Below are 24509 nucleotides of genomic sequence, written 5' to 3'. Positions count from 1 at the left end.
AGGTTCAGAAAACTCTCTCCACCTGCTGTGGGTGTGCACAAGTCCTGAGAGACACCCCCGACACGTGGCCACCCTGGAGTCCTTGGGATGGCACTGAGCCAGGGGGACTTCAGGGCCTCATGAGGCCACACCTGAGGCAGCTGGTCCCAGAGCCCCGTGCCCTGAGCTCCAGCGACTGGCAAGGAAGTGGGGCCCAGGGCTCACGGTGGCGGGGACACTTGCTCGCTGTGTACAGCTGTGCCATTAGCCTCCTCCAACACCAAAGGCTGGTTAAGGAGAGGCTCAGGGAGCTTGCCTGACAAGGGCTCTGGCTGCTGCATCATTTTAGAAGGTTCCGTGATGCTGGGACCGGCAGTGTGAGCAGATAATCTGGAATAAGTTTAAAACCTTCTGGAGGCTCCAGACATCCCTGCCCTGACGCGTTTGGCTCCTCAGCCAGTTAATTCCAGGTGCCTGTGAATTCAGCCAGCTGGCCTCAGCTGCTCCCAGAGAGCAGTCAGCTTTTTCCTTCCTCCCACGTGAGCTGGTCCCCTTCCTGACAGACGAGGCCTGCCTCCTTTGAGCCCTCTCCTGAACGGGCCCCCTGCCCACCTCTGCCAGTAGCCCCTGGCCCTAACAGTTGGCAGGGTCCTGGAGTTACCTCACTTCCTTCCTGCCCTTGAAGCCTGAGCAGCTGCCCCAGTCCAATTCCTTCTGCCTCTCGCGGCCCCCCCAGTAGCGTGCTAATTGGTTTCTCAGATCTTCAGCTGTGCACCCCGTCTGTGAGTATTTCCCGGTCCCCTGACCCTCCGCAGGAAGACCTGTGATCTTAGTGCTGTGGAGCCCCCACGGGGAGGGGGCCGTGGAGAAGGGCCTGTGCCTCCCTTTCCGCCCCCCTCCCGTTCTCTGCCCCCCTCCCGCCAGCGAGGCCTGAAACAGCACCAGCACCGCCACCTCCTGCCCCCAGCCCCACCGCACAGCCCAAGGTCACACTCCCCCGAGGATAGGGTGCTGAGCCTGGTGTGACGGAGCAGCAGCTGCCCGGTGATATCTGTCCCCAGCTCAGCTCCCGAGATGAGTATCTGTAATTACAGCTCTTGGAAGGTCACAGCTTTCGATTCATTTTTGTGGTGTTTGGAAAAAAGTTCAAACGTCCCTATACATGTTTAGTCTTCCCGAACCAGCTAGGGGCTTTCTGGGAGAGAAAAGACAGCCATCAAAGATGTGCCCACAGGCCAAGCATAATGGCTGTGGAGAGTGGGGGGCCTGGGCTAGGGGAGGAGAGGCGGATAGACCTGGACAGGCGTGAGCGCCCTCGGGGCTGGGGAGGGCGGAGGGTGGCACGGAGCCGCAGCGCTGGCTCACCCACAGCCGAGCCACCTCTCGAGGGCCACGAGCAGCCTCGGTGGCGGCCACCTCCCTGAGGTGTCATCATCTGAGTCCTGCAGCGATGGTCGCCGCCTGCCGTCTGCCCAGTTCGTCCCTGTTCCTCAGCCTTGACTTGGCTCTGACCTTCCCCTCAGAAAGGGCATCTATAAAGGCAGACCCTCTGCACTTAAAAGCGGAAGAAGGTGGTTGCATGAGACAAAAGCGATTAGGGTAGCAGCCCGGAAGGGAAGGGAGGCCTCCCCGTGCGAAGCTGTGATCTCTCAGATCTCACCCTGCCTGGCTGCATCGCACCCGTCATCCCCAGGCCCTCTGTGCGAGGGGGCTTTCTGGCTCTGGTGGAAGATGGGGGCTTCATCTCCATTGATGAGACTTTGCTGTTCTGCTGGGGTTCTATTTCAGGAGAAGCCTCCCCTGTAGTAGGCACTCGTGTCTCAGAGTGGAGCCAGGCCTTTTCTCGCGAAAGGAGTACTATGCTAATCACTCCTTGCAAACAGGCAGACTTTGTAGGAGGTTTGCCTGGTTTTAGATGAAACCTACGCCTTTGAAGCAAAGAGCCACCGTAACTAAAAATACCATTTCCCCGGCTGTTGATCCTCTCATTTGTAAGATGCTTGTTTCCATTGTCAGATCTCCCCTACTCTGTCTCTGAGATCTCCCTGAGGGAGTCCAAGACGATCCCCAGATGTGTAGGTTTCTAAATGATTTCTGTATTGTTTAAAAAGAAATTTCAATCCATGTAAGATAAAAATTGAAATGATGCAGAAGAATGTACTGCAGAATGTAGACGACCCTCCCCAGCCCGTCCTCCCCCAGACGTAGCCTCTACTTTCAGTTTCGTGTATCTTCTTCCAAAAGTTGTCTTTGCATTTATAAATGTATAGTTCTGTTTGGTTGAGGTTTTCCGGCAGAGGATTTCAGACTCGGAACTGTTGTGCAGCTTGCTCTGTTTTCACTCACTCACACGTCGCCCGTCATTCGGCAGGCGCATCTCCGTCCGGATCCCAGGCTCATTGGGACACCTGCCCTCTAACCTCTAGGCCAAAGCAGAACGGCCCAGGGTCACTCTCCCTTATCAAGGCCTCCACATCAGCGTTAAACTCCATCGCCTGTTTTCTGTGTGCAGCATCCAGGCTCTGCTCGATGGGCAGTGGGTGGTGTGGTGACGGGGCGCTGGTGCTTCCCCAGCAGGCCCCTTGCCTGGCACCGCCCTGTTGGGGGTCGGAGGGCGGCCTGTTCTGTCACCAAGACCTGGGACCCCTCAGGCACCTGCAGGACACTGTCACATCTGGAGCCCTTTTTCATTCTCGTGCGTTTAATCCGGTAAAGATTTCCTGGGCTGGAAAGGGACATTCGGATGAAAAGCCTATTTCATGCGTCTTAAATTTCCCTGAAAATGACTGATCACAAAAGGAGTTTTTTCAGCCTCCTGACAGGATGGAGGAGGGTACCAATAAGAGAAACCCCCCCTTCCGTTTGGCCACGAAGAACTAAAGGAGTCCCCTCCACGCTCTCTTGGTCCATCCCTTCTGCCGCTGACCCTTCCGTCCTCCCAGCCCTTTCACTCTGAGCTCTTCACATTGTCCAAGAGACTCGGCAGTGAGGCTGCTGTGATATTTGCTCTTTGTTACCAGCAGTAGGTATTAGTGTTTCACTTCCCGTTCTGTTTTCTGACGTTTATCTCAGCGCCCTTTAAGTGGGCACTTGTAAAGAGCTACAGAAAACAATCTCAGTTCATAAAATTCCACAAAACTCCCAGACTAAAGATTTGAAGGCCAGAAAGGCACTAATCAGTCTAGCTCCTTAATCGGAGACTGTTATCTCCTGTGGAAGCCAAATGTAGCCAGGAAGGCGGGAGAGGCACATGCCAGAGGGGGCTGGAGCTGAGCTTCCTCCCCCAGGACCTCTGAGGCTGGGACAGGAGAGGGTGGTGGTGCAGTCCTGGGCAGGCGGAAGTCTGGCCGGAGAATTCATCTGTTCCGCCCTTTGAACAGCTCGAGTCGGGGCCGTGCACAAAGGGCTTAGGACCCTAAGGTGGAGACGAGGCAGAAATGCAGGGAAAACCAGGACCCCGTCTCTGGGGAGGTGAGGGTGTGGTTGGGAGAAGGAAAGCAACAGGCCCTTCACCAGGGCTCTGAGGCACAGCCCAGGCTCTGCAGCCCTTTGCGGCTGCTGGTGAAACCTCCCCATTTCCACACGGAGAGTGGCATCGCCGGGCTTGCAGCAGTGGCAGTTTGGGGACAGTGGTTCTCGGTCCTGACTGTGAAGCCTGTTACAAATACAAATCGCCCACTTCCTGGAGTATCTCAAACGGTCTTTGGGTAACTCCAGTGTAAGCCAGGTTCAGGGGTCTCTCAGTAAGGGGCTCTTTCTGGGGTGGAGGGCTCTCCTGGTTCTGGAGGGTCATTGTGAGACCTTCTGGGTGGGCAAGTACACTGGTGGAGCAAGAGATGGGCACTGAGACTGCCACCAGAGCAAAATGGCAGCCCCTAGTGGGAACTCTTCAGGGCACAGTAAATCCCTTGGAGGAGTCACCGCCGGAATGTGAGATAGAAGTGGATCTCTGGGATCACCCGGCGGGACCCACACCACGAGGACAGCCCATTTGGGTGAAGAATTTGAGGAGGGGGACATTCTGGCTTCGGTGCAGCGACCACGTGACCACTGGGCTTCTGGGCCCAAGTCGCGTGCATGGCTTTAAGGGTAGAGGGTCAGAGTTATGGGAGCTCAGGCCTCGGCGTCTGGGCTCAACGCTGACTAAGGTGGAAGGGAGGAGGTGCTCACCATCTGTAAGCGTTTGTGGTCGTATAAGCAGCAGCAGGGAGTGATCCCTTGGCCTGGAACGAAGGACTCGTTTGGGAATAATGGGATGAAGTAAAGGAAAATGTGAACAAAGCGGCTTGGTAACAGGAAGACTGGTGGGGCAATCCCCAGAGCCCTTCCCAGGGATGGTGGGGCAGCCCCAGCCGGGCTCCCCGGGCTCCTGGCGCTTCTGTTACTTGCCTGCCTCATTTCTCACAAGGTCACCCCCTTAGTGTGAAGGGGGAAATGTCAGAGATTCAGGGGTGCCTTTCCCTTACCTGTCCCAAGACAGACCCTCGACCTCAAGGGACCCTGATTATGGTCACATGTCATGGGGTGAAGAGGCGTCTGTGCCCTGGGCATTCGTCACAGGGAGTTGGAGCCCTCAGGTGGAAAGAGGGGCTGGCCCGGGAGGGAGAGGTCCGTCTTCTGCAGGTGACACACCGTGTGGGACTGTCTGGCAGTATGAAACTTGAACTCTGGGTCAGGGACTTGACTCCACCACGGCCCCGGCTGTGCGGCTTGGACCAGCCCTTGGCTTCAGTTTCTTCCTCTGTCCCATGAGCACTAGATCTCTGAGGGCCTCCGTGAGCCTGGCTGGAAGCTGGCAGGGACGTAGGTGGCAGGCAGGTCTGGGGCCAGGAAACAGTTTACCAGGCCGGCTGCGCACTGGCGTCGAGGCAGCTCGAAGCCTCTTCCCAGGCTGGGCCACCTCAGTGGGAGGCTGAGTGTGTCCTGGGGAGGAAATCCCTCCTGGAAGGCCAGGAGCTCAGAAGACTTCAAAGGGGAGAAAAGTTCCATCCGGTTCTCTAAGGGTCAACCCAGGGCACTCCCAGGCGTGCGGGGCTCGGGATGCTGTTTCCCTGGCCGTCTCAGCCTGGATTCAGAGCGCCGGGAGTCATTGTACTAAAACCCCCGCCTCGCCCTGTAGCTCAGGCAGCGGCAGGCCTGGGAACTGGCTGGTGGAGTCATCCCCGTGGGTGACTCGCCCCCCGCAGGCTCCCAGACTCTGCCTCCTGTCTCACCCCTTGGAGACAGGCCACCGCCGCAGCAGAGCAGCCCAAGTATAGGCGAAGATCATCACTGTCCCGACCAGGTGTGGCCAAGTGTGGTCAGTGCCTTCCACCCCCAGAGGTAGCCCCAGGGTGGGGGTGGGGAGAAGGAGCTGGATTGCAGATAAACAGCCCCAGAGCCACAGGAAAGTCCTGGAGAACCTTGGGCTCTGGTCCATCAGAAGGACTAGTGATATCTGTAGCCAAGGTGCCCTCCTTCTCCCCCAAAAAACCATCCGTCTTCCAGAAAAAGCACTTCCAAGCCCCTGTGCAAGCTGGGCCCTGGATACCGCGAGCTGGGTGTATGGCGAGGTAACAGCTAAGAGCTTGGCTGCCCAGGTGGGCGGACCAGATGGGGACCTTGGCAAGGCTCTGGGCTTTGCCCTCATCCTCTGTAAAAGAGGATGGCTAAAATGGCGCCTGTCCCGTGTTAAAGGGATTTAAGGTACAGGACGTGCCTAATATGAAGAAAACGCTCACAGATGTCAGTTATGTGGGCCAACGCTGAGGAAATGGTGATTCAGCTTGAAGGGAATCCCTGTGACAGGAGAGGCAAGAGCCCAGCCTCTCTCAAGGGCTTGCTGGAGTTGATGTCATGGAGACAACAGGATTTCCTTTGGCGGCCCACCCCTTTGTTTTCATTTGCCCTTAGGGCTCGAAAGGTGAAATACTTTGAAGGCCTGGGCTTCACTACCCAGGGTTTGAGGCTCAGAGGCCTGGAGAGATGACCCCCAGGGGTCTTCCCGGAGCCTCCAGCATGGGGTCCCACCCCTGCCATCTGACCTGCCTCCAGCCATGCTCAGGGCAAGCTCCATGTGGGACAGGCCCGGAGGGGGCCGGAGAGGCACCTGTGAGTGGACAGTGGGGCCAGGCTTGACCAGGTTGCTAAGAACACATGGGAAATGAGGCCTAGTGGGTCAGCCGGGCATGCGCAGAAGCTGGCTCCTGTCCTGGGGAGTGGGCAGGAGGGGCCCCCGGACCAGCCTGGGCAGTGGAGGAAGCCTTGGTCCCTAGAGCAAACCCCAAGCCTGGAGAGAGGGGTTGTCTCACACAGCGGGGCTAAGGCCCCGGCTGCCTCTACGAGACCGTTTAGTTTTCCAGGCCGCTCCTGCCCAAAGGAGGCCTCCCCTGAAGGTATCCGGATGAGCCCAGCTCAGGTGTCTGTGGTCCCCCAGAGTCGGGCCATGCCGCTCTGGAACAGTCAGACGGGGAGCTAAGTGGACAAAAGACCCTTTGCTTCCTCTTCCGCCTCTTCCCCATCATGCTGCGGCCCTCCCTCCATCCCCTTTGCACCAGTTCCCAGCAAGACCCAGAAAAACAAGTCCTCATGCCCCCTCCTCCCACCCCTACCCCCCCCAAAAAAAAAAACTTATAAGTGTATCAGACACATCGACTGCATTAAACACGATGAATTTTTTAGGCATGAGTTAGCAGGGTTACCATAGCTGCCTCTGCCCTGAGGGGCACACTGCCCAGGATTGATTGAAATAAATAAAACAGATTTACAATTTTCATACTTGGGAAGCAGAGAGCTGGAAAGGAAGAGAAGCAAGGGAGCCGTGGGGGAAGGATACAGTGAAACTCTGGAGCTTTCTGAACTTCGGAGGGGAGGCCACTCCCTCCTCCCCTATTCTCATGTTATAGGACGAGGAAGCTGCTCTCTCTTTAAATTTCTAAAGGATCCCAGCTGTTGGGCAGGGACAAGGCTGGGAGGGCCCTTTCCGGTGGGAATGGCTCTGGGCCCCTGTGTTCTCTGTACTTGACATTAGGCTGCACTTCAGAGTTATGGCTCCAGGTGTCTCCCAGGAAAGCCTGTGTCCCATTGGCCTTGGACCACTGAGGGGACGTGGACACCAGCTAGCGGCCAAAGGAGAGGGGAAGTGAGGGCCTGGCCCTGCATGCACAGTGTTGGCCTGGTCAGGACACGCGTGGCTGGGGATGGAGATGAAGGAAGGAGACTCAGGCTAGAGGGAGAAGGTGGGCCCTCTGGGGAAATGTTCCGGCCCTGCTGTCCAGGATACCTAGACGAGAGGCGCCTGAAGTGTGGCATGCACCTTTTCTCACCTGCCGTGCATGCAGCCCAGGCAGGGGGAGGGCAGGTCTCAGAGCCACTGGGCAGGTCTTGGCTTCCACACTGAGACTTGGCCTTGCCCAACCTGGTCCAGGTCCCTAGAAAAGAAGCGGCGTGTGGCCCCTTTCCCACGCCAGGACAGAGCAGAGGACAGCACCAGGCTCCCTGGTGGCCCGGTGGGGCTGGCCTCTGTCCGTGCCTTTACCCTTGAGGCAGCCTCCTCCCGCCCAGCCTGGACCACATGGCCAAGGGGCACGACCGGCCCTCTCCAAGCCTCCTGCAAGACAGCTGATGTCTTCCTCCCACCCGCTCTGGCCCACACGTCACCTGAAGTAGGGGCTGTGGGTGGGTACCAGGCTGGGGACAGGAGAGCACCTCCCACCGTGGCCACCACCGAGGCCAGTGGCCTTTCAGGGACAGTCTGGTGGATGCTTGGCCAGTGTTTGTGGTTGAAGGGACAGTGACGCGAAGCTCACATCAGCGAAGCAAGTGTGGCGTGGCCACTTCCAGGCGGGCACTGCCCCAGAGTGCCTTCCTTGGCTCCAGCAAGTGTCTTGGCCTTTTGAGGCCGCCCCAAAGAAGTCCTCTCTGTGTATTAGGGAAAGTGGCGGTCCCCCTCTTGCGTCCCGGGGGCTTCAGAGCTGACCGAAGGCAGATTGCTCTTCTGAGATCGCCTGGTATGTGACAGAGGGACCAAAGAGAGCTGTTCCCTCCCCAGCATGAACCCAGACCCAGAGCCCGGGAACAGCTGTCCAGGCAGCAGCGGGCGGCTGGAGGAGAGGGGGGCAGAGCCCCATCCGCGGGGCCTCACGGCCACACACCACGGGCCACCTTGGGGCCCACGCATGTGGACCCCGGCCCTAGGGTGGGCCTCCAGGTTGTGCCCCCCCAGACCCCATCCAAGTTCTCTCCCACCCCACCTCTGCCTCGTCCCCAAGTATTTTCCAAGCCATTGTCTCATGATGAATAGCACTTTAATATGGGTATTAAAAAATATGGGCAAATGTTTAATGCTTGCAAGCTGTGTTTCATTATTGATGCTCTGCTTGAGAGCCCAGCAGGCAGCTCAAGCCGGGCGGGGGCTCAACAGAGAAGTGATGACGCAGCAGCCCTGCGAGGCAGCCATCTGCCAGGCCCCTCTGGGCGGGGACAGCCCCCGTGCCCGCTCACGACAGGCACCTAGGAGGCAAAGTGGGGAAAGGAACTTGGCTTCTGGGTCTGGATCCACCCTTCCTCGTCCCCTGGGCAGCCGTGTGACTGGGCCTCTCTGCCTGGGGTTACAGGCTTGTGTGAGGACTCAGGATGCCGCGGGAGGAGCCCGGGGCCAGGCGCAGGGAAACTGAGGCCGCCTCTGTGGGTCGGGCCACAAACTCAGGGCTGAGTGAAAAGGGGGCCCCTTTCCTTCCCCCCCCACCTTCCTGATGCAGGAGGAAGAATCCTGCTCAGGGGTCCACAGCTCGCAAGGTACAGCCCAGCCCACCGACCCAGACTCGCCTTCCCCTAAAATGCCCAGACGGTGCCCTGAGCCCGGTGAGCGCGTGCAGACGTGAGTCACTGACCTTTCCATCCCCCCTGAACTGCCCCAAGCGGACTCATGGGACACCCTCTGCACGGTGCCCGGCGTGTGCGTACGGCTCCCCGGGAGCTAATACTTCATTATTCCTGCCTCCTGGAAGCGTCATGACCCAGCAGTCTGGAGGCGTCCTCCTTTTCTGCAGAGACTACAGTGACCTGAGGATGAGACGGCAAAGCCGGGTGAGGTGACAGGTGACCCCCACCGCCACTTCCCCCCACTTCCTGCCCCTGTGGGTCTGCAGGGCTGGAGCCCCCTTCGATGGAGCCCTGTGAGCCGCTGCCGCAGGCCTCCAGGCTCTGTCCAGCGGCCTCCTGGGGCGGGAGAGACAACCCCCCCGAAGCAGGTGTAGCTGCGAACATCCAGAGCACAGCGGGCAGGGCACGAAGGCGAGATGCCGCTTGTGCCCCCGCTGCCGCTCCTCCCTGGTCCCTCTTCCCGGCTCCTCCCCGGCCCTCCCCTCCTTTTCCCTCCCCTCCCGTGGTGGTTTAATTAACGGTGCTCAGGGGGAGACCCCTTGGTGTGATGTGTTGTGGCTGACCCTTCAGGCTGTCCTGGTGGCTTGGGCGTCTCCTGAGGTCTCCCTGGACCGGGCAGCCAGGTCCTGGGTGATAGGCTGAAAAGGTACCGTCAGGGCAGCTGCTGTCTGCAGACCAGGCTGGCACAGCATGCCGGGGCACGCCCAGGAGCAGCTAAGGGATGTGCTGGAATGGGGCTGAGGAACGTCTCCGGGTCTGTTCATGACACCTTGGGTGGAGACCAGCACAGCTCCTCCGTGCGGTAATGTGCAAAAGTGATTCTTGGTATGAGGCACACGAGGGTCACAGGCAAGGCCCTGCCCTTTGCAGCTCATGTTCTGGTGGGAGAGACAGGAGGGGACCCAGTAAACGAGTCCATCAGCCAGATGACTCAGGTGATGAGAAACGCTTAGAAAGAAACAGGACTTCGCTTAGAAAAGGCTGGTGGCAGAGGGGTGCGCATGGGACAGAGGCTTCCCCCGAGGCTGGGGTTGGAGCTGAGGTCGCCATGGCTGGAGGGAGCCAGATGTGCGCTGGTCCCTGGGAAGACTGCCCAGGCCGGGGCAGAGGTCAGGAACAGAAGAAACGCAGGAGAGGCCTGCACATCGTGGGTAAAGGAGGACTCATAAGAGCTGGGGTTGGTGAGGAACTGACCAGAACGTGTGAGGGCCTGGAGGCTGTGGTCAGGAGCTGGGTTTATTTAGATCCAGCAGGAAGCCGCTGAGGAGGGCCATGCTCTGATGAGGACTTTTTAAGACGCGCCCCAGTTGGTGCATGGAGGGTGAATGGTGCGGTGAGAGGAGACACAGGGAGACCAATTAGAAGCTGGCTTGGAATTGACCAGGCAAGAGAGGGCTGACCCTTGGCCCAGGGCAGGGCAGCTGAGGCGGGCCAGGAGCTAGGTGTGCCCTGAAGGCAGAGCCCCTGGGCTTGCTGGTACACTGGACAGAGGGGCCCAGAGGATCAAGGAGGACTCCTTGGTTTGGGCTGGAGCAGCTGGGTGGGCAGTGATGCCACTTCCTGAGGCCGCGGGGCACCGATGCCCCCCGAAGGTTGGGGGACCGGAGTCTAGGGGGAAACCAAGAGGTGTGCTTTGGCCCCGCCGAGTCTGAAGTGCCTGTTGGGCAGCCATGCAGGGCATCCACCAGGCAGGCGGTGTCCATCCAGAGCTCAGTAGGGGCTCAAGAGGCACGTGTGGGAGCCGCTGATATAGAGATGGCTTTGACGATTTCCATGGGACCGGCCATGACCGCCAAGAGGTGCAGACCAGGGAGAGAGCGGAGGAGGAGAGCGCCGTGGTGGCAGGAGTGTTTCCGGAGCGCTCCGCATCCCTGACCCTCTGTAGCTCCCCAGTGTTTCCGGGTTCTTAGGGACACCCGGGGGCCTCGGCGCCCGCCTCTGCTCATCGCCACCCCCTTGCCTGTCCCTCCGCACCCTCCTCAGCCGTCCTCACGTGAGAGCACCACCCCCGCCCTTCAGCTGCTGCAGGTCCCCTCAGGCCTGTGGTCCCTGGAGAGGGCTGCCTGGCAGCAGCCTCAGCTGTTGGCCCCTGTCATGGAGACGGCAGCAGCTGCAGGCGACGGGCATTTGTGACCATTTGTCAGAATGCTCCCCGGCCTGCCCTCCTGAAACATTTCTATCCCACAGCCCTGGAGATGGGGTCGTCTCGGGGTGGGAGGACCACGAGGGGACAGGAAGTGCTGCCTAGGCTCTGCTGAAGGGCCAGGCGTCCTCCTGGGGCCCTCGTCCCCCACCCACGGTACCAACAAGGTACCCAACCAGGGGTCCCATTTGCCACATACTGTGCACCCACACGAGTTGCCGCTGGTCTTGATGACTGCCCTCTGAGTAGCCCCCATGGTGCAGGTAGATGTCACCCCCATTCGGAGGTGGAGAAATTGTCACACAGACACACTGGGTCACACAACTGGGCAGGGGCACCGGGCTCCAGGGCCCGGGCCCCTCCTCCACCCACACCAGGTGAGCAGGGGGCCTCCCCCTACCCTCCCTCAACGATGGCAGGGTTTTCCCCACTCCACCCGCCGGCCCCATCCCCCCAACAGCTTTGTTTCCACTCCTCTGGTGGTTTCTTGCCCAAGCCTGCCGGTTCCACCTGGGCCTAGGCTGGAGACGGCCTGCCTGCTGTTGCGCCTCGTGGTTTGGCCTCTCTGTTACCAAATGCTCTGGGATATTTTGGAGCCGGGTGTGGGGAAGAAGCTTCTCCAGTCTGGCCCCAAGGCGTGGCTGGCATTTGGAAGGAAACAGGAAGCCAGACCCTGATAACGCCGAGTTTAGTGTGAGTTCAGTGACCTGGGGTGGACATATTTCAGGCTCGTTGGCTCCAAATGGGGCTCATTTTGTCCAGCACCTGAGACCTTGAGGCCTCAGACCCATTGTCCCCACAAGCCTGAGGCCTGGTCTGTGGATGCTTCCCTGGAGCAGAGACCAGGAGGAGATGGGGAAGGGGTGCCATGCTGACACCGGTCCCCAACAGGCAGGGCTCGGGGGCCACACCCCACCCTCCTTACCAACCACTTGCCAGCTCCTTGGTTTGCTCTTCTTAGTTTCAGGAGCCTTGAGATCCTTAAACTCCCAGTAGGAAGGCCTGCTCATCCCCTCAAGGCCAGGCCTCTGTGGGCAAGCGGCAAACTAGGGAGGTCAACAGGCTTCCCTGAGGCGTGTCCTTGATACCTGCCTGTCACCGTGGACGTCACCTTGGCCCAGGGACCCTGGGAAAACTGCTTTCCTCCTCCATTCTCTGGGTTCCCTGTTTTCCCTTTTATAAAATGGAGACTCCTTTTCACAAAGCCCGAGCCTTATCCCCCTGCAAGACTCTTATTAGAGGAGAGATAGTGGGAAGAAGTGGCCCTAAGTAATCCCGTGACCTTGGCCAAGTCACTTGGCCTCCCCACCAGAGTTTCATTATCGGAACAGCGAAGGTAAAACTCAGGGTTGCCTTAGGGTTTGTTCATCCCACGAGGACCTACCGAGCCCCTGCTACGTGCAGGCACCACTCCAGGCGTGGGTGGCACCACGAACAGCCCAAACAAGCTCCTGACCCAGGGGCTCTCACGGGGGAGGGTGGGGGGACACCATCCACGGATGACCAGAATGCGTATTTGTCACGTGAAGATAATCTCTAGCCAGAAAAGTAAAGCCAGGAAGGGACACAGAGCACCTTGGCACATGGGGAGGCGTTGCTCTGCTATGTGGGAGACCAGAAAGGTACCTCAGGGCTCCTGGGGCCACACTGGCAGCCAGAGGCCCCGCTGCTTCTCTCGGGATCCCACTTCCTGGCCTGGGGCGGGCGGGGGGATAGATGGAGCCTGTGCGGCTCTGGAGTTGCCAAGAGGCGTGGAGCCAGGTCCGCTGTGAGCAGCCCCCTCGGCCCCCCGCAGGCCCCAGCGCCAGGGTCCCACACCAGGCCCAGGAAAGAGCAGGTCTCCTCAGGGGCCGCTGAGGAGGACCGAGGAGAGGGCTCGAGGCTGCGGCCCAGAGGCCTCCAGAGCCGCCGCTCGGCCTGTTTTCCAGGCAGCTCTGCCTCCTGCTGAACGCGGAGAACATCTTCCACTCGATGGCGGACATCCTGCTCCGGGAGGAGGACCTCAAGTTCGCCTCGACCATGGTCCACACCCTCAGCACCATCCTGCTGACCTCCACTGAGCTCTTCCAGCTGCGAAACCAGCTGAAGGACCTGAAGACCCCGGTACTCCTCGCCCACGGGCTCCAGCCTGGTGTCATCGATGTGCGCATGGGCGCGGCCATGCCAGCCCACCCCTCGTCACCCGGAGGTCGGCAGGGAGGAGACGAGAATGTGACCTGAGGTCTCCCTGGTCCGCCGTCAAATAGGGGTCCCCCGGGTTGGCTGCGTGTAAGTGCCAGCCATGGCACGGAGTCACAGCGGGTTTCCTTGGAGCCACCCGCTCTGGAGGTCTCTGCCCACAGAAGACTCCAGACCCTGCTCCAGGTCCACGTGCCCTCCCTGACACCCCGCCCCCCCGCCAGCACTGCCCCCTCGCACACAGGGTAGGTTGGGTTCCGAGCCCACCTTGCAGGAGCCGGCAGGGTCAGACCTGCTGGGCCGTGTCACCCAGTCAGGGTCAGGCCTCTGGATTGCAACCCCGCTGGGGATCCGGGGTCATTGTTCTCCTCACCCTCCTCCTTGGCCAGGACCCCGCTCTCCCACAGAGGGACACGTGTGTCTTACAGGATGCCCTGTGTAAGCCGGGGTGTGTCACAGTGCTGCCTGGCCCAGGCTTTCGGTGAGGACCCACCAGGGCTGGTCAGGGAGAGCAGGGAGGCGCTCACCATTCTACCGAACTGCTCTGGGGCACACGGGTCAAAGGCCTCACTCGGCCCAAAGGAGGGGGGCTGAGCTGCAGAGGGCCCCCGGGGGTAGCCGGCAGCTCCAGGGGTTTCATCTGGGCTGTGGTCACCCCCTTCCCAGCTCAGACCCTGCCTGGGCCCTCTCTCAGGGAGTCTCTAAGACATCCAAGCCTGCGCCTGAGGGCATCTGGGGCTGAGCCACTGGGAATGCCCCAGGCCACACCTCTGCCTTCTTCCTGTGGTTCCTTCCAGACATTTGCAGAGGCCTAAAGAATGTTCCTCGGGGCAGGGGCTCTCGAGTGTGGGCTCAGCCCCTGGGCTGGTTCCCGAGTGCAAGGTGGGCTGCAGAGGAGGGAAGAGATGGCATTTGAGGACCGCAGGAGGGCACTGCCGGGGAGAGCCTGGGCCCTGAGGAAGCTTCCTCCCCGCCCCCCTCCGGTCACACCCCCCTCCCAGCCCCACAGGCTCCAGACCACGGGGCTGCTGTTTGCCGAGGGCAGAAACACCAGCACAAAGGACAGGCGCACTCCCGGGCAGGCCCTCACGGCCGTCACCACGTGGCTCTGTGGGACGGAGAGTAATGACAGGGTCTGAGGAGGAGCTGTCAGCGTTTCCTTTGTGACAGCTCGTTCCCAGCTGGGCTCCGTGGCTCTGTGAGAGGGGCCCTGAGTCTGGGCCGCGCACCCGCGGGGAAGGAGCCGGGACGCGATGAACTAACTGCTCACACCTCTCCCCCCTCAGGAGAGCCGGAACCTGTTCTGCTGCCTGTACCGCTCCTGGTGCCACAACCCCGTCACCACGGTGTCCCTCTGCTTCCTCACCCAGAACTACCGGCACGCCTACGACCTCATCCAGAAGTTGTATCCCTCACTCATTGTTCTCCCAGCCCAGCCTCTGAGGGACAGGTGGGGGCCGGGCGCTCCCTTTCCCGCCACGTGGTGGCCCGACTGCCATCCCTCTGCCCTGACCCTACGCTCCGCCTCCAGGCCTTGGGACATCAGGACCCATGAGGGCACAGTGAGGGGTGGATTCCAGTAAACAGGGTCATCTAGAGCCTCGTAGAGGGGAGCTGGCCCTGGAGAAGCTTTGTGAGCTGGGGATCAGGGATGAGTGCTTACCTAGGTAAGGGTGCCCCGAGAAAGAGGCAGGGTGCCCTCTGCCCGGTGCTGGGGCAGGGTGGGGAGAGAAGGCCCGGGAGCAGGGGGGCTGCCGGGCTGCAGCAGGCCGGTAGGTGAGGAGCTCAGGACTTCTGGGGGCCACAGAGCCAGGGCCCGGCAGAGGACACGACAGGGAGAAGCAAGCTGGAGGGGAGGCCTCAGGGAGATGGAGCGCCGCTCAGAGCCTGCCTCAGAGAAGGGCATCCATGGTCGGCTTTTGTTTGAAACACCGTGAAGCAAACCAGCTTCCTCTGTGAATGTCTGGCGTGTGACCCAGATTGGACGGACATTTAGGATGCAGAATTGGTCTCCTTCCCTGATGGGCCAGGAGTTGGGGGGTAAGGAAAGAAGGGCCCTGAGGTGCTTCCACTGAGGGTCAGCTGTGGCCTTGCCTGGCTCCCTCAGGGTGCCCACTCACCTTCAAACTACGATTTGCTCCTGTCCGCCACTGGTGTGACCCGAGGACTGCAGGCCCCAGGCTTGCGGCAGCCCTGACCTTGGCCCTGCTGACAGGCATCTACTCAGGCAGGAACAGGGGCCTTTCCTGCCCAGCCCTCCCCCATAGGCTGCAGGGCGGCGATGAGGGCCTTTCAGGGCCTGGAGGGCACAGAGGGGAGAGCTGCCGGAGCAGAGGCGGAGTGCCGCGCAGGGGGACAGCTGTGCCGCTCTTCATTTAGAGGGACAGAGAGGCAGGGGGACAATAGGCCGCTGTCCTTTGTGTCCTGATCCTGCTCAGGTGGAAACACGCTCTGTGCCTGGAAGCCAGGGCCCAGTGGGAGGTGTGCTCTGTGCCGCTGGGTTGAGTCCCTAGGGCCCAGCTCCCCGCCTTCCCCTGCCCCCAGAGAGGCAGGCTGCCCTGACCAGTGGTCCCACTTCCCTTGACCACCCACCCAGCGGGGACCTGGAGGTCACTGTGGATTTCCTCACGGAGGTAGACAAGCTGGTGCAGCTGATCGAGTGCCCCATCTTCACGTGTGAGTGTCCTGCCTCTGGCCTCCGCTGGCCTGGAGGGAGGTGGGAGGGAGCCAAGCGCAGAGAGCAGCTCTCGGCTGCCACTGGGGAGGGAGCGAGAACGGTCACCCCAGGGATGCTTCTAGAATGTCAAGAACGTAAGGATGGGGATGATAGGGCTGAGGAGGTACACAGGGCTGGGACACGCGGCATCAGAGTGTGGGTCCTGCCCGTGCGCCTTAAGGTGGGGCTCGACACAGGCCAGCGCTGAGGGCAAAACCCACCTGAAGAATAGTGTCACCTCTGCCGGGGGGAACTGGAGCAGTGCCGTTGGGGGGCGGGTGGAGCTGCCGTCCCAGAGCTGTCCCCGGCCACCCCTCCGAGCACGCTGCCCTCTGCCGTGGCTCTTGGAAGCTGGGGGCACCCTGGGCCCACCCGCAGGTTGCTCCCTTGTGCCCAGGAGCCACGCCCTCGTCCCTCTGTAAAGCAGAGCTGGCGTTTGCCAGGAGCTGCCTGATTGTAACACCCGGGCTGAATGTGCAAAGTGGCAGCTGGCTGGGGCGAGTGCAGCTCCTGGCGCCTCAACACATACAGTGCCCGCTCCCCAAGGCAGGCAAGTCTCTGAATGACGCTCGTGTGCTTACGGCCTGGTAGTGAAGCTGGGAGGCAGCCCTGCCGGTGGCCACCCTCCTGCCGGACTGGTCACCCAGGCCTCCTGCTGTGGTGGTGCCCCTATCTGCCCAGGCTGCGCCCATCGGCCTTCACCATGGAGCCCAAAGGCAAACCCAGGGGCTGAGGGGCCCCCTCCCATCCAAACAGAAGACAGCTTCTCCAAACAGCCAGCCATCACAGTAACAGATGCCCAGGGGACCCAAGAGCAGGAGGGAGACCCTGTTCCCAGGGCAGTGCATCGAAGCCTGTCCCAAATGGCCCCCTGGCCTGATATTTCACTTCCCCAAAGGCCTCCCAGGGCAGCCTGGCACACGCTCGCCTGGGAGCAGGTCCAGCTTGACCCTAGAGAAGCCACGAACACCTTCTCTCCAGGCCGAGGGCTTTGGTGGGTTGACCACAGCAGACGTCCCCTGGTCCTGCCCAGCACCCATTCCAACCCTAGGTTGCCTAGACCCCGCTGGTAGCTGGCTTGGCCCCATAGCCCAGCTTACCCAGGGCCCAGGACTAGATTCAAAACAGGTCCCTTGCCTCTTCTGGAGTCACTGGGCCTGGGCAGGACTGCCACCTGGGGCAAGGGGAGGGGCTGCTGTGAGAGGCCCCTGCTTCCTGGCTCACCCTGGCCCCAAGGCCCCCGTCCAGCTGCTGGGGTGACATGGTCTCTCCAGAAGTTTGTGGTTTGTCCTCCACCAAGGATGCCTGCAACTGGGCCTCAGAGAAGGTAGAAACGAGTGATGTTCCTGGAAGGGCTCAGAGGAGAGCCACGTGGGCCTGTTTATCTGGGACGGATGGTGGGCGAGACCCGGGTGTGTCTCCCCGCCGTCTGGTGGGGGAGGCAAGGCTGGTATCGGACATGGATTTCCAAAAGCATCCGCCAGACACTCAGGGGCTTGATGTGTGTTTGGTCACACACCAAAGCGTTTTTCCATCCTGCCCTCCCTTAAAGCTGCCCTAATCCAGTCTTTCTCTCCAGCTCACCCTATTTATAGCTCTCTCGTGCTGGCACGTGCAGAGCAGACCCGGGAATCTGTTACGCTACAGGCCCCAAGCCCCCTCATCGCCAGGGAGGCAGTGAGTGTTGGGGGAGGGGACCAGGCCTGGCAGCAGGTTGGGGGTCGCCCGGCTGAGGTGACTGTTGGGAAGATAGGACGGAAGGCAGGCGGGCAGGTCAGAAGAAAGAACAGTGGGATCATGGGGACAGCTAAGACGCTGCAGGAGGAGAGGCAGGCATGTCTGGCTGGGAGGAGCCCCGGCCACCAGGCTGGCCCTTTCCTGGCCAGGCTGCGGTGTCACCCAGAGCAGTGCCTGACCCCTGCCCTCTGCCGTCCCGCAGATCTGCGCCTGCAGCTGCTGGACGTGAAGAACAACCCGTACCTGATCAAGGCCCTGTACGGCCTGCTCATGTTGCTGCCCCAGAGCAGCGCCTTCCAGCTGCTGTCCCACCGGCTCCAGTGCGTGCCCAACCCTGAGCTGCTGCAGACGGGGTGAGTGCCCAGCTCGTGCGGGCGGGGCTCTGTCAGCGAGCAGGGAGGGCCAGGGCCGGCCGGGCTGGCAGGGCCTGGCGAGCGGGGAGTTTCAAAGGGGCTACCAGGGCCCGCCCTCAGCTCGGCATCACACCTCCTGTCACTGCGGACACTGTCCGCCCCGCAGCCACTTGCCCGTGGGTTTCCATATCAGAGCACCGGGCTGGGAGATTCTGGAAGCGTCTGTGCAGTGGTAGGTATTCGGAATACCTTCTCCCAGCAGTCAGGGTGGAGTTAAATCAAAAAACCCGAGAGCGTGCTGGCGTGACCCAAACAGAGGCCCCTGGAGAGAAAGTCCAGAGGGGAGGAATTCGTGCCCCAGCTCAGCCACTGCGTCCCAGGTGGTACATGGGCAAGAGAGCTACATAGGGTCCCTCCCGGGCCTCAGACAGCCCTCCCTTCCCATCTGTAGCAGAGGCTCAGCCCTTGGCCACTGAGTGACCCTGGCACTGCTAGGACCCTCCCAATCTCCTGACTGGAGTGGGAGGCAAGGGTGCCCCCACGGCTACCCCGCTTGCGACCTGTCCGTGGGAAGCACAGGTCCCAGGCGCTCTGCCGTGGAGAGGCCCAGCATGGCAGCCTCTGGGGAGGAGGGCTGCAGCCCCTCGGGGGCATCCAGGCTCCCACCCTGAACCCACTGCTGGCCCGGTCCCCAGAGCCTGTTGGGTCATGTCTATATTTGGTAACCCTTGGAGGCTTTGCCTCATCCACAGGCATTTGGCATCAGAGATGGAAAATTTCACTTGTCGGGTCGCCATGGAAACAGGCAGAGCCACTGAGAAGATTTACGCTGAATGGAGCGCACCCAGCTTGCATCAGATGCCCTGTGTGTCTAGAATTCCCTCCCAAGCTGTTAGACCCCCTCGGCAGGCCTGGCGCCTTGCCCCCTCGCCAAAGGTCTCGGGCCTTTGCCCTTGCGATGGATGCAGGCAGCCTTGAGATGGGCCTGCCTGGCACTCTGGGCCCCTGACCCGAGCCCCTGTGCCCTCCGTCTCCCAGGGTCTAGGCCACCACCACCCCTCCCACCTGACCTGGTCTCTCCAGGGGCTAGGCGTGGGGCCCCTAATGGGCTGTCAGCCTCAGGCCGCTGGAGGGGCTGGGAGCGCCCAGCAGGTGTGGCCCCCAGGCCAAGGCCCAGCTCCTGGCCACCCTGCCCCTTTCCCCAGATGGCAGCGCTCAGGGCTGGAGGGCTGGTCCCTGTCCCAGCTGCTCGTGGTGCCACCGGCTAATCCTCAGGGGAAGGCATCCAGCGCACTGAGTGTCCCAGGGAAGCGGGAGCAGCCGCAGAGTTAGGTGTGCATTTTATTCCCTTGGCCGGAGCACCTCTGTCTCCTGGGAGTCAGAAAGGCCCTGACGCCACACCTCGCTTTGCTGGCTTGGCCTCTGCTGGTCTTTCTAGTGCCCAACGGGTGTTAGGGTCGCCCTGGCAGCCACTTAGGAGGGAAGGTACAGCTGAAAGTGAGAAGGAGGCAGGAACGGCTGCTTCCCTGTGACCTCTGGGCCAGGCCACAGCCCCTGTGCTGCTGAGGGCCAGTCCCTTCTCAGAGCTCTGCCTGCTACATCTCCTCATGTAGGAACATCCTATGGAAAAGGAAGGCAGGCTCAGAGTAGTCGGACTCCTCCCTGCACTCCCTAAGCCAGAATAGAGCAAGTCTGCAGAGGAAAGCTGGGGAAAATGAGGCTTTCCCCCTGATCTCCCATGGTCAGAGTCAGGAAGTCTTGAGCCAAAGGGCTGAGGCCTCTGGGTCAGTGGATGGTTCGCAGGCCTGGACTAGGATCTGGTCTGAGCTCTGCTGCGGATTTGCTCTGTGACCTCAGGCAAGCCCCATGCCCTTTCTGGGCCCTTGGTTTCTTCATCAGTAAGTGAGCATTTGGACTGAATGGATCCTTGAGGTTCCGCTCAGTCTTCAAGTCTTTGGGTTCCCAGCCTTTCTTTGCAAGGACCTAGGAAGAGCTGTCATAGAAAAAGGCAGCGGAGCCTTGGGCAAGGAAGGGGCCTCAGGAACAGCTGGGGGCAGGGTCAGGTTGCAGGGTTGGGCACAGAGGGACAGCTCCCGCCCTGGAGAGGGGGCTGAGGACAGTCTCAGCCCCGGGAGAGGCGGGCAGCTGGAAGACAGCGTCAGGTTGCCCGACAGGCCCGTGTGCCGGGAACAGCTGGGGGAGTCTCTGCTCCTTGCCCATCCCCCCCCCTTCTGTGCACTCAGGGTGCTGGCAGGGCTAGGGAACCCTGGCCCTCCGCTCGGGCTTCTGGGCCACTCCCCAGGGACCGTCTCCTCAGTGAGACAAGAGGGAGCCTCTGAAGGAGAAGCTGGTGACAGGTGTGTGGGTGCGGTGGCAGGAGAGAGGGCTGGCTTTGGGTTCTGGAACCCCAGCTCTGTGCTGCTGGCTGGGTGTCCCCTAGCCACTCACTGCCTGAGGGTTGCTGTAAACACACAGAGAACGTGAAGGCCTGAGCAGCGGCCATGCCCACTGTGACTAGCAGGGAGAGGCCCAGTCTCAGTGCTCAGTGGAGTCCCCGAACCCATGGACATACCCCTCCCTGCTACCAAGACTTCAGGCCAGGAAGGGTCTGCCCAAAGGGACGCTGAGTCATGGGGGGGAAGGACTTCTTGCCTCCGTGAGGGACCAGAGAGCAAGGTGCAGCCCACTGCTCCTGAAACCTCCCCTCACCTGGCCACATCTGTGCACATCACCCTGGATTTGCCATCCATTGCTGGCATCTCCCTGGCAACCCCTAATCTCAGTTTCCCTCCTCTGGATCTAATGCAGAGAGTGTTGCGGAGAGGAGCATACAGACCCCTGGGTGCCCAGCCTCAGACAACACACTTCAGGATCATCTCTGGCCTGCACGTCTCTCCCCCTGTTCCGGCCTACATGGGCTGGGGTAGCATGGGGCCACCCCCTGGAGTTCGGGCTCCAAGCTGCAGGGTGTCCCTCAGCGTCCTCAGGAGTGGGAGTTGCTCTCTTGGGGCAGTAGCACCCGGGCCACAGGTTACTAGGACAGGGATGGCCCTTCCCCATTCCCAGGGAAGTTGAAAGCAGCAGCCAGAGCCCAGAATGCTGCCCGCAGTCTGGCCCCCTAGAGCGAGCCCCACCCAGCTCGTTTTGATCTTGGTTGAATTCGCCTGAGTCCCAGCTCCAGAGGCAGGGCCCTGAGGCCCAAGAAAGAAACAGCCACGGCCACAATCCAAGGTGTTGTCAGGTGGTGTGTCTTTAACAGGAAGGGAACAGGCTGAGTAGGGGTACAGGGGCCCACTTCCAGGCTCCAGCTGGCATCCCAACCATGGGAAGAGTTCCCAATGCCCCTGGTCCTGGTGGCTTGTCAGAGATGGCTTTCAGGCTCTGACCATTGGTGGGCTGCGCCTTACCAGGAGCCAGGCTCGTTGGTGAGGGTTCCATCTGGGTGAAACACCACTGTGATTCTCCCAGATGGAATGAGCTGCTGGGCCCCGGCTGGCCTTACCTCAAAGGGACAGAGTTGTAGCCACAGTGGGCACCCATTGGGTACCTAGGCTGGGGCTGGGCACCAGGCCAAGTTCTTCATGTCAGGTATGGAGGAATCCTCACCCACCCCATGGGGTGGCTCCTGTGGCAGCACCCCCTTACAGAGGAGGGTACTGAGTTACCTGCCCAAGGTCAAGTGGCTAGGGGGTAGTCGTGTTACAGGTGGGTCCAGGTCTGTCGAGCTCCTGTGCTCAGCTGCTGCCTGGACCTCTCCCGCCATACTGGGGTCTTTTCACGAACTCAAAGGGCCCAAGGATTCTCTGCTTAGCTGATCAGCCCACAGCCTTCATGAGATCCCTTTCCAGGGCCACCAGACCTCAGGGTCTGGAAGCAGATCCTTCCCAGCCCACAAAGATCTGCTTCCAGTGAGGCCAGAATGAGGGAGAAGCAGAGTCTTTTCTTGGGACTCTCTGCTGGGGTGATGATTAGGAATGGGACAGGGGCCCAAGTGGATCTAGTCCCCCGGGGCAAGCTACACGCTGGGCTTGAAGGGGACGGCAGGGCTAATGCATTGCCCAACTATAGGGAGCATGAGGCCCGTGGCAGTTGTGCAGTGCACAAGCTGGGAGGCGGTACAGAGCAACTGCGGAGAGTGCTAGCAAGAGGAGTTCCCGGAGGCCTCAGCTGCCCAGTGGGGAGACCAGCTCTCCTTCCGCAGGGACAGAGAGTGACTGCAGGCCTCTGGGCCCCAACACTCAAAAACAGATGTCCTGCCAAGTTGAGGGCCAGTAGACTTCAGCCACCCCTGTGGTCCCCGGCCCTAGCCCTGCCCCAAAGAAAGGGCCAGGCTGCCTCCTCCTCCTTCTCCCTGGACCCTGTTCCAGGCCCCAGCTGTCTTCCTGGCTGGCTCCTAGCCCTGGCTTTCACCCCAAAGGGAGCCACTCATAAACAGGAAATGCTTCCCGATGTGATGCCTGCTCTGGGCACCGTTGCCAGCCCACAGGCTGAAGGCCCTATCCAAGCAGCAGTGTTGACTGGTCCCACCAACTGTGGGGGAGGGGATGCTCATAGGGCTCCCTGCTCTTTGGGGCTGACTGCTGGGGAAGGGTTGTTGGGCCTGAGGTGGACAGACTCCCCGAGGCCGAGCTCCCCCAGGCTGTGGCCCTGCCCCGACCCCACTGCCCTGCTGTGGCTGATGCTTACCCGCTCCAGCAGCCCCATCATGTGCTGAGACACTGACGCTGACCCCTTCTGCTCCCTTTCCCCAGAGACGGTCTGAAGGCAGCCCCCGAGTCACAGAAAGCAGACTCCCCGAGCATCGACTACGCCGAGCTGCTGCAGCACTTTGAAAGGGTCCAGAAGAAGCACCTGGAAGTGAGGCACCAGCGGAGTGGGCGTGGGGATCACCTGGACCGGAGGGTTGTCCTCTGATAGGCCTGGCCTGGAGAAGGGCCCAAGGAGTGGTCCCATGGAGCACTTGGGGTCTTCAGGCCCCCTCCCCACAGAGCCCGAGGACCTGCCTCGGGGGCAGGGCTGGGCCTGGCCACCAGCGCAGGGCAGGGTAGGGGGCTGGAAGCTCTGTCCACCCAAGCTCCTCTCACAGGCCCTCCAGCGCAGTCAGCTGCACTCTGGCCTGCAGACAGAGCTGGCTTCCTGCCAGGGTGAGGCCGCAGCCTCAGACGCCCCCGTTTTCTGGAATCGGGTTCGGTCTAATGCCCTCCGGTAAAAGAGCTTGACCTCCCCAGCGCACCAGAGCTCTGGCCTCCTGTGGATGTGTGTGTACATATGTGTATACACGTCTGTGCACATAGGGACCAGCACAGAGGTCCATATGAATGGCGCACCCTCTGCCCCAATAAAGAAACGCAACCCGTGCCTGGCCTGCTCCTTCCCACTGATGCCTGCCCCCGCCTGATGCTGCAGTTGCCCCAGGACCTTGCTGCCTGTCCTAGAGATTTGTTCTCATGGTGGTCCCAGGAGTGCTGGCTCTGCCAGGAGAGGCTGGTCGCTCTCTGCACACTCACCCGACTGGGGTGTGGGCCCTGGGCCCAGCCCTCACCTCTATAGAACCAGCCCCTTCTTCCTGGAGAGCACCAAGCACTGGCCTGGCCCCCTGAACCCTGCCTTCTCAGGCACCTAATCTGACTTTTCCATCCTGACAACCCCCCGCCTGGGGGGCATGGGACATGTCCCCACTAGACAGATGAACTGAGCCTCAGGAGTTTCTGAATGAAGGGGCACACTGCAGAACGTTCCAGGTCACTGGGGATGGAGGGGAAGGCCCAGACCAGTGCAGGGAGTTGGGCGGGGCAGGGGGTGGGCTTCCCACATCCCCGCCCCTTGATTTGGCTAAATGAGCCTTAGCTCACCAAACCTATAAGCCAGAGTCCACCTGACCCCAGGCTTTGGGAAGCCTCAGATTGGCCTAATGATCTCCCAAGTGGCTCTTGTGGGTCCCTGGAATAGAAGAGAAGGATCTTGCGCGGGTTTTTCCCCAGAGCCCCAGCATAGGGCCGGGAGGGTAGGTTTCCCTGCCTGGAGTCTCCAGAACAGGATGACAGACTGAACTCACCATGGCCAACGTACACACACATGCATCCTCATATGTGGGTACCCTGTCGTCAGAGACGGGACAGTGGCCCACCTCTGTTCTGCTGGTCCCACACGGCCCCAACCCGAGGAAAGAGGTTGCTTGAGGACCAGTACACCACCACCCCCGCAAAGGCCCGGCCTGGGGCACCCCAGGCAGGTGGCATCAGCACTGGCACTGCTTGGAAAAGGAGCCAGAGAACTTCTGGAGGAGGGTCCAAACCCTTCTGTGCCGGGGATAAAACGTTCCAAGGCGGGCGGCCTCCAGGGCACCGTGCGCCCCTGCTGAGTGTGGTGTATCCATCCCACGGGATGCGCCCCGAGGACCCCAGCCTGCCCCCCCTCTTCTTAAAGCGCGGGAACACCCACCCCCCGACACACACACACACACACGCACGCACACACGCACGCACACACGCACCGGCCGGAGACCAAAGGCTGGGGTGGGGGGCCGGGTGGTGTTAGTCAC

General features: G+C 60.9%; 2 protein-coding genes across 2 annotated transcripts in view; one reads left to right on the top strand and one right to left on the bottom strand.

Annotated features, from left to right (window-relative positions):
• Positions 1-23326, top strand: part of VAC14 (VAC14 component of PIKFYVE complex) — a 94965-nt gene extending 71639 nt beyond the window's left edge. The window contains exons 15-19 of the mRNA XM_081216149.1: positions 12913-13087; positions 14449-14567; positions 15759-15838; positions 17818-17968; positions 22720-23326. Coding sequence (XP_081072275.1) covers positions 12913-13087; positions 14449-14567; positions 15759-15838; positions 17818-17968; positions 22720-22882 — 688 coding nt within the window. The 3' untranslated portion in view covers positions 22883-23326. The remainder of the gene's footprint in view (positions 1-12912; positions 13088-14448; positions 14568-15758; positions 15839-17817; positions 17969-22719) is intronic.
• On the bottom strand, positions 9064-17938 carry LOC308605877 (uncharacterized protein). Its single transcript, XM_081216182.1, has 2 exons — positions 17859-17938; positions 9064-9719 (listed from the first exon to the last, which is right to left on the bottom strand). The coding sequence occupies exon 2, from the start codon at positions 9714-9716 to the stop codon at positions 9408-9410; it is 309 nt and encodes a 102-aa protein (XP_081072308.1). The 5' UTR covers positions 9717-9719; positions 17859-17938; the 3' UTR covers positions 9064-9407.
• Positions 23327-24509: the final 1183 nt, after the last annotated feature.

This window comes from Mesoplodon bidens (assembly GCF_964165515.1).
Source record: "Mesoplodon bidens genome assembly, chromosome: 18".
Classification (NCBI taxonomy): Eukaryota; Metazoa; Chordata; class Mammalia; order Artiodactyla; family Ziphiidae; genus Mesoplodon; species Mesoplodon bidens.
Note: the sequence above shows the minus strand (reverse complement) of the source record. Positions and strands in the feature narration are given on the sequence as shown.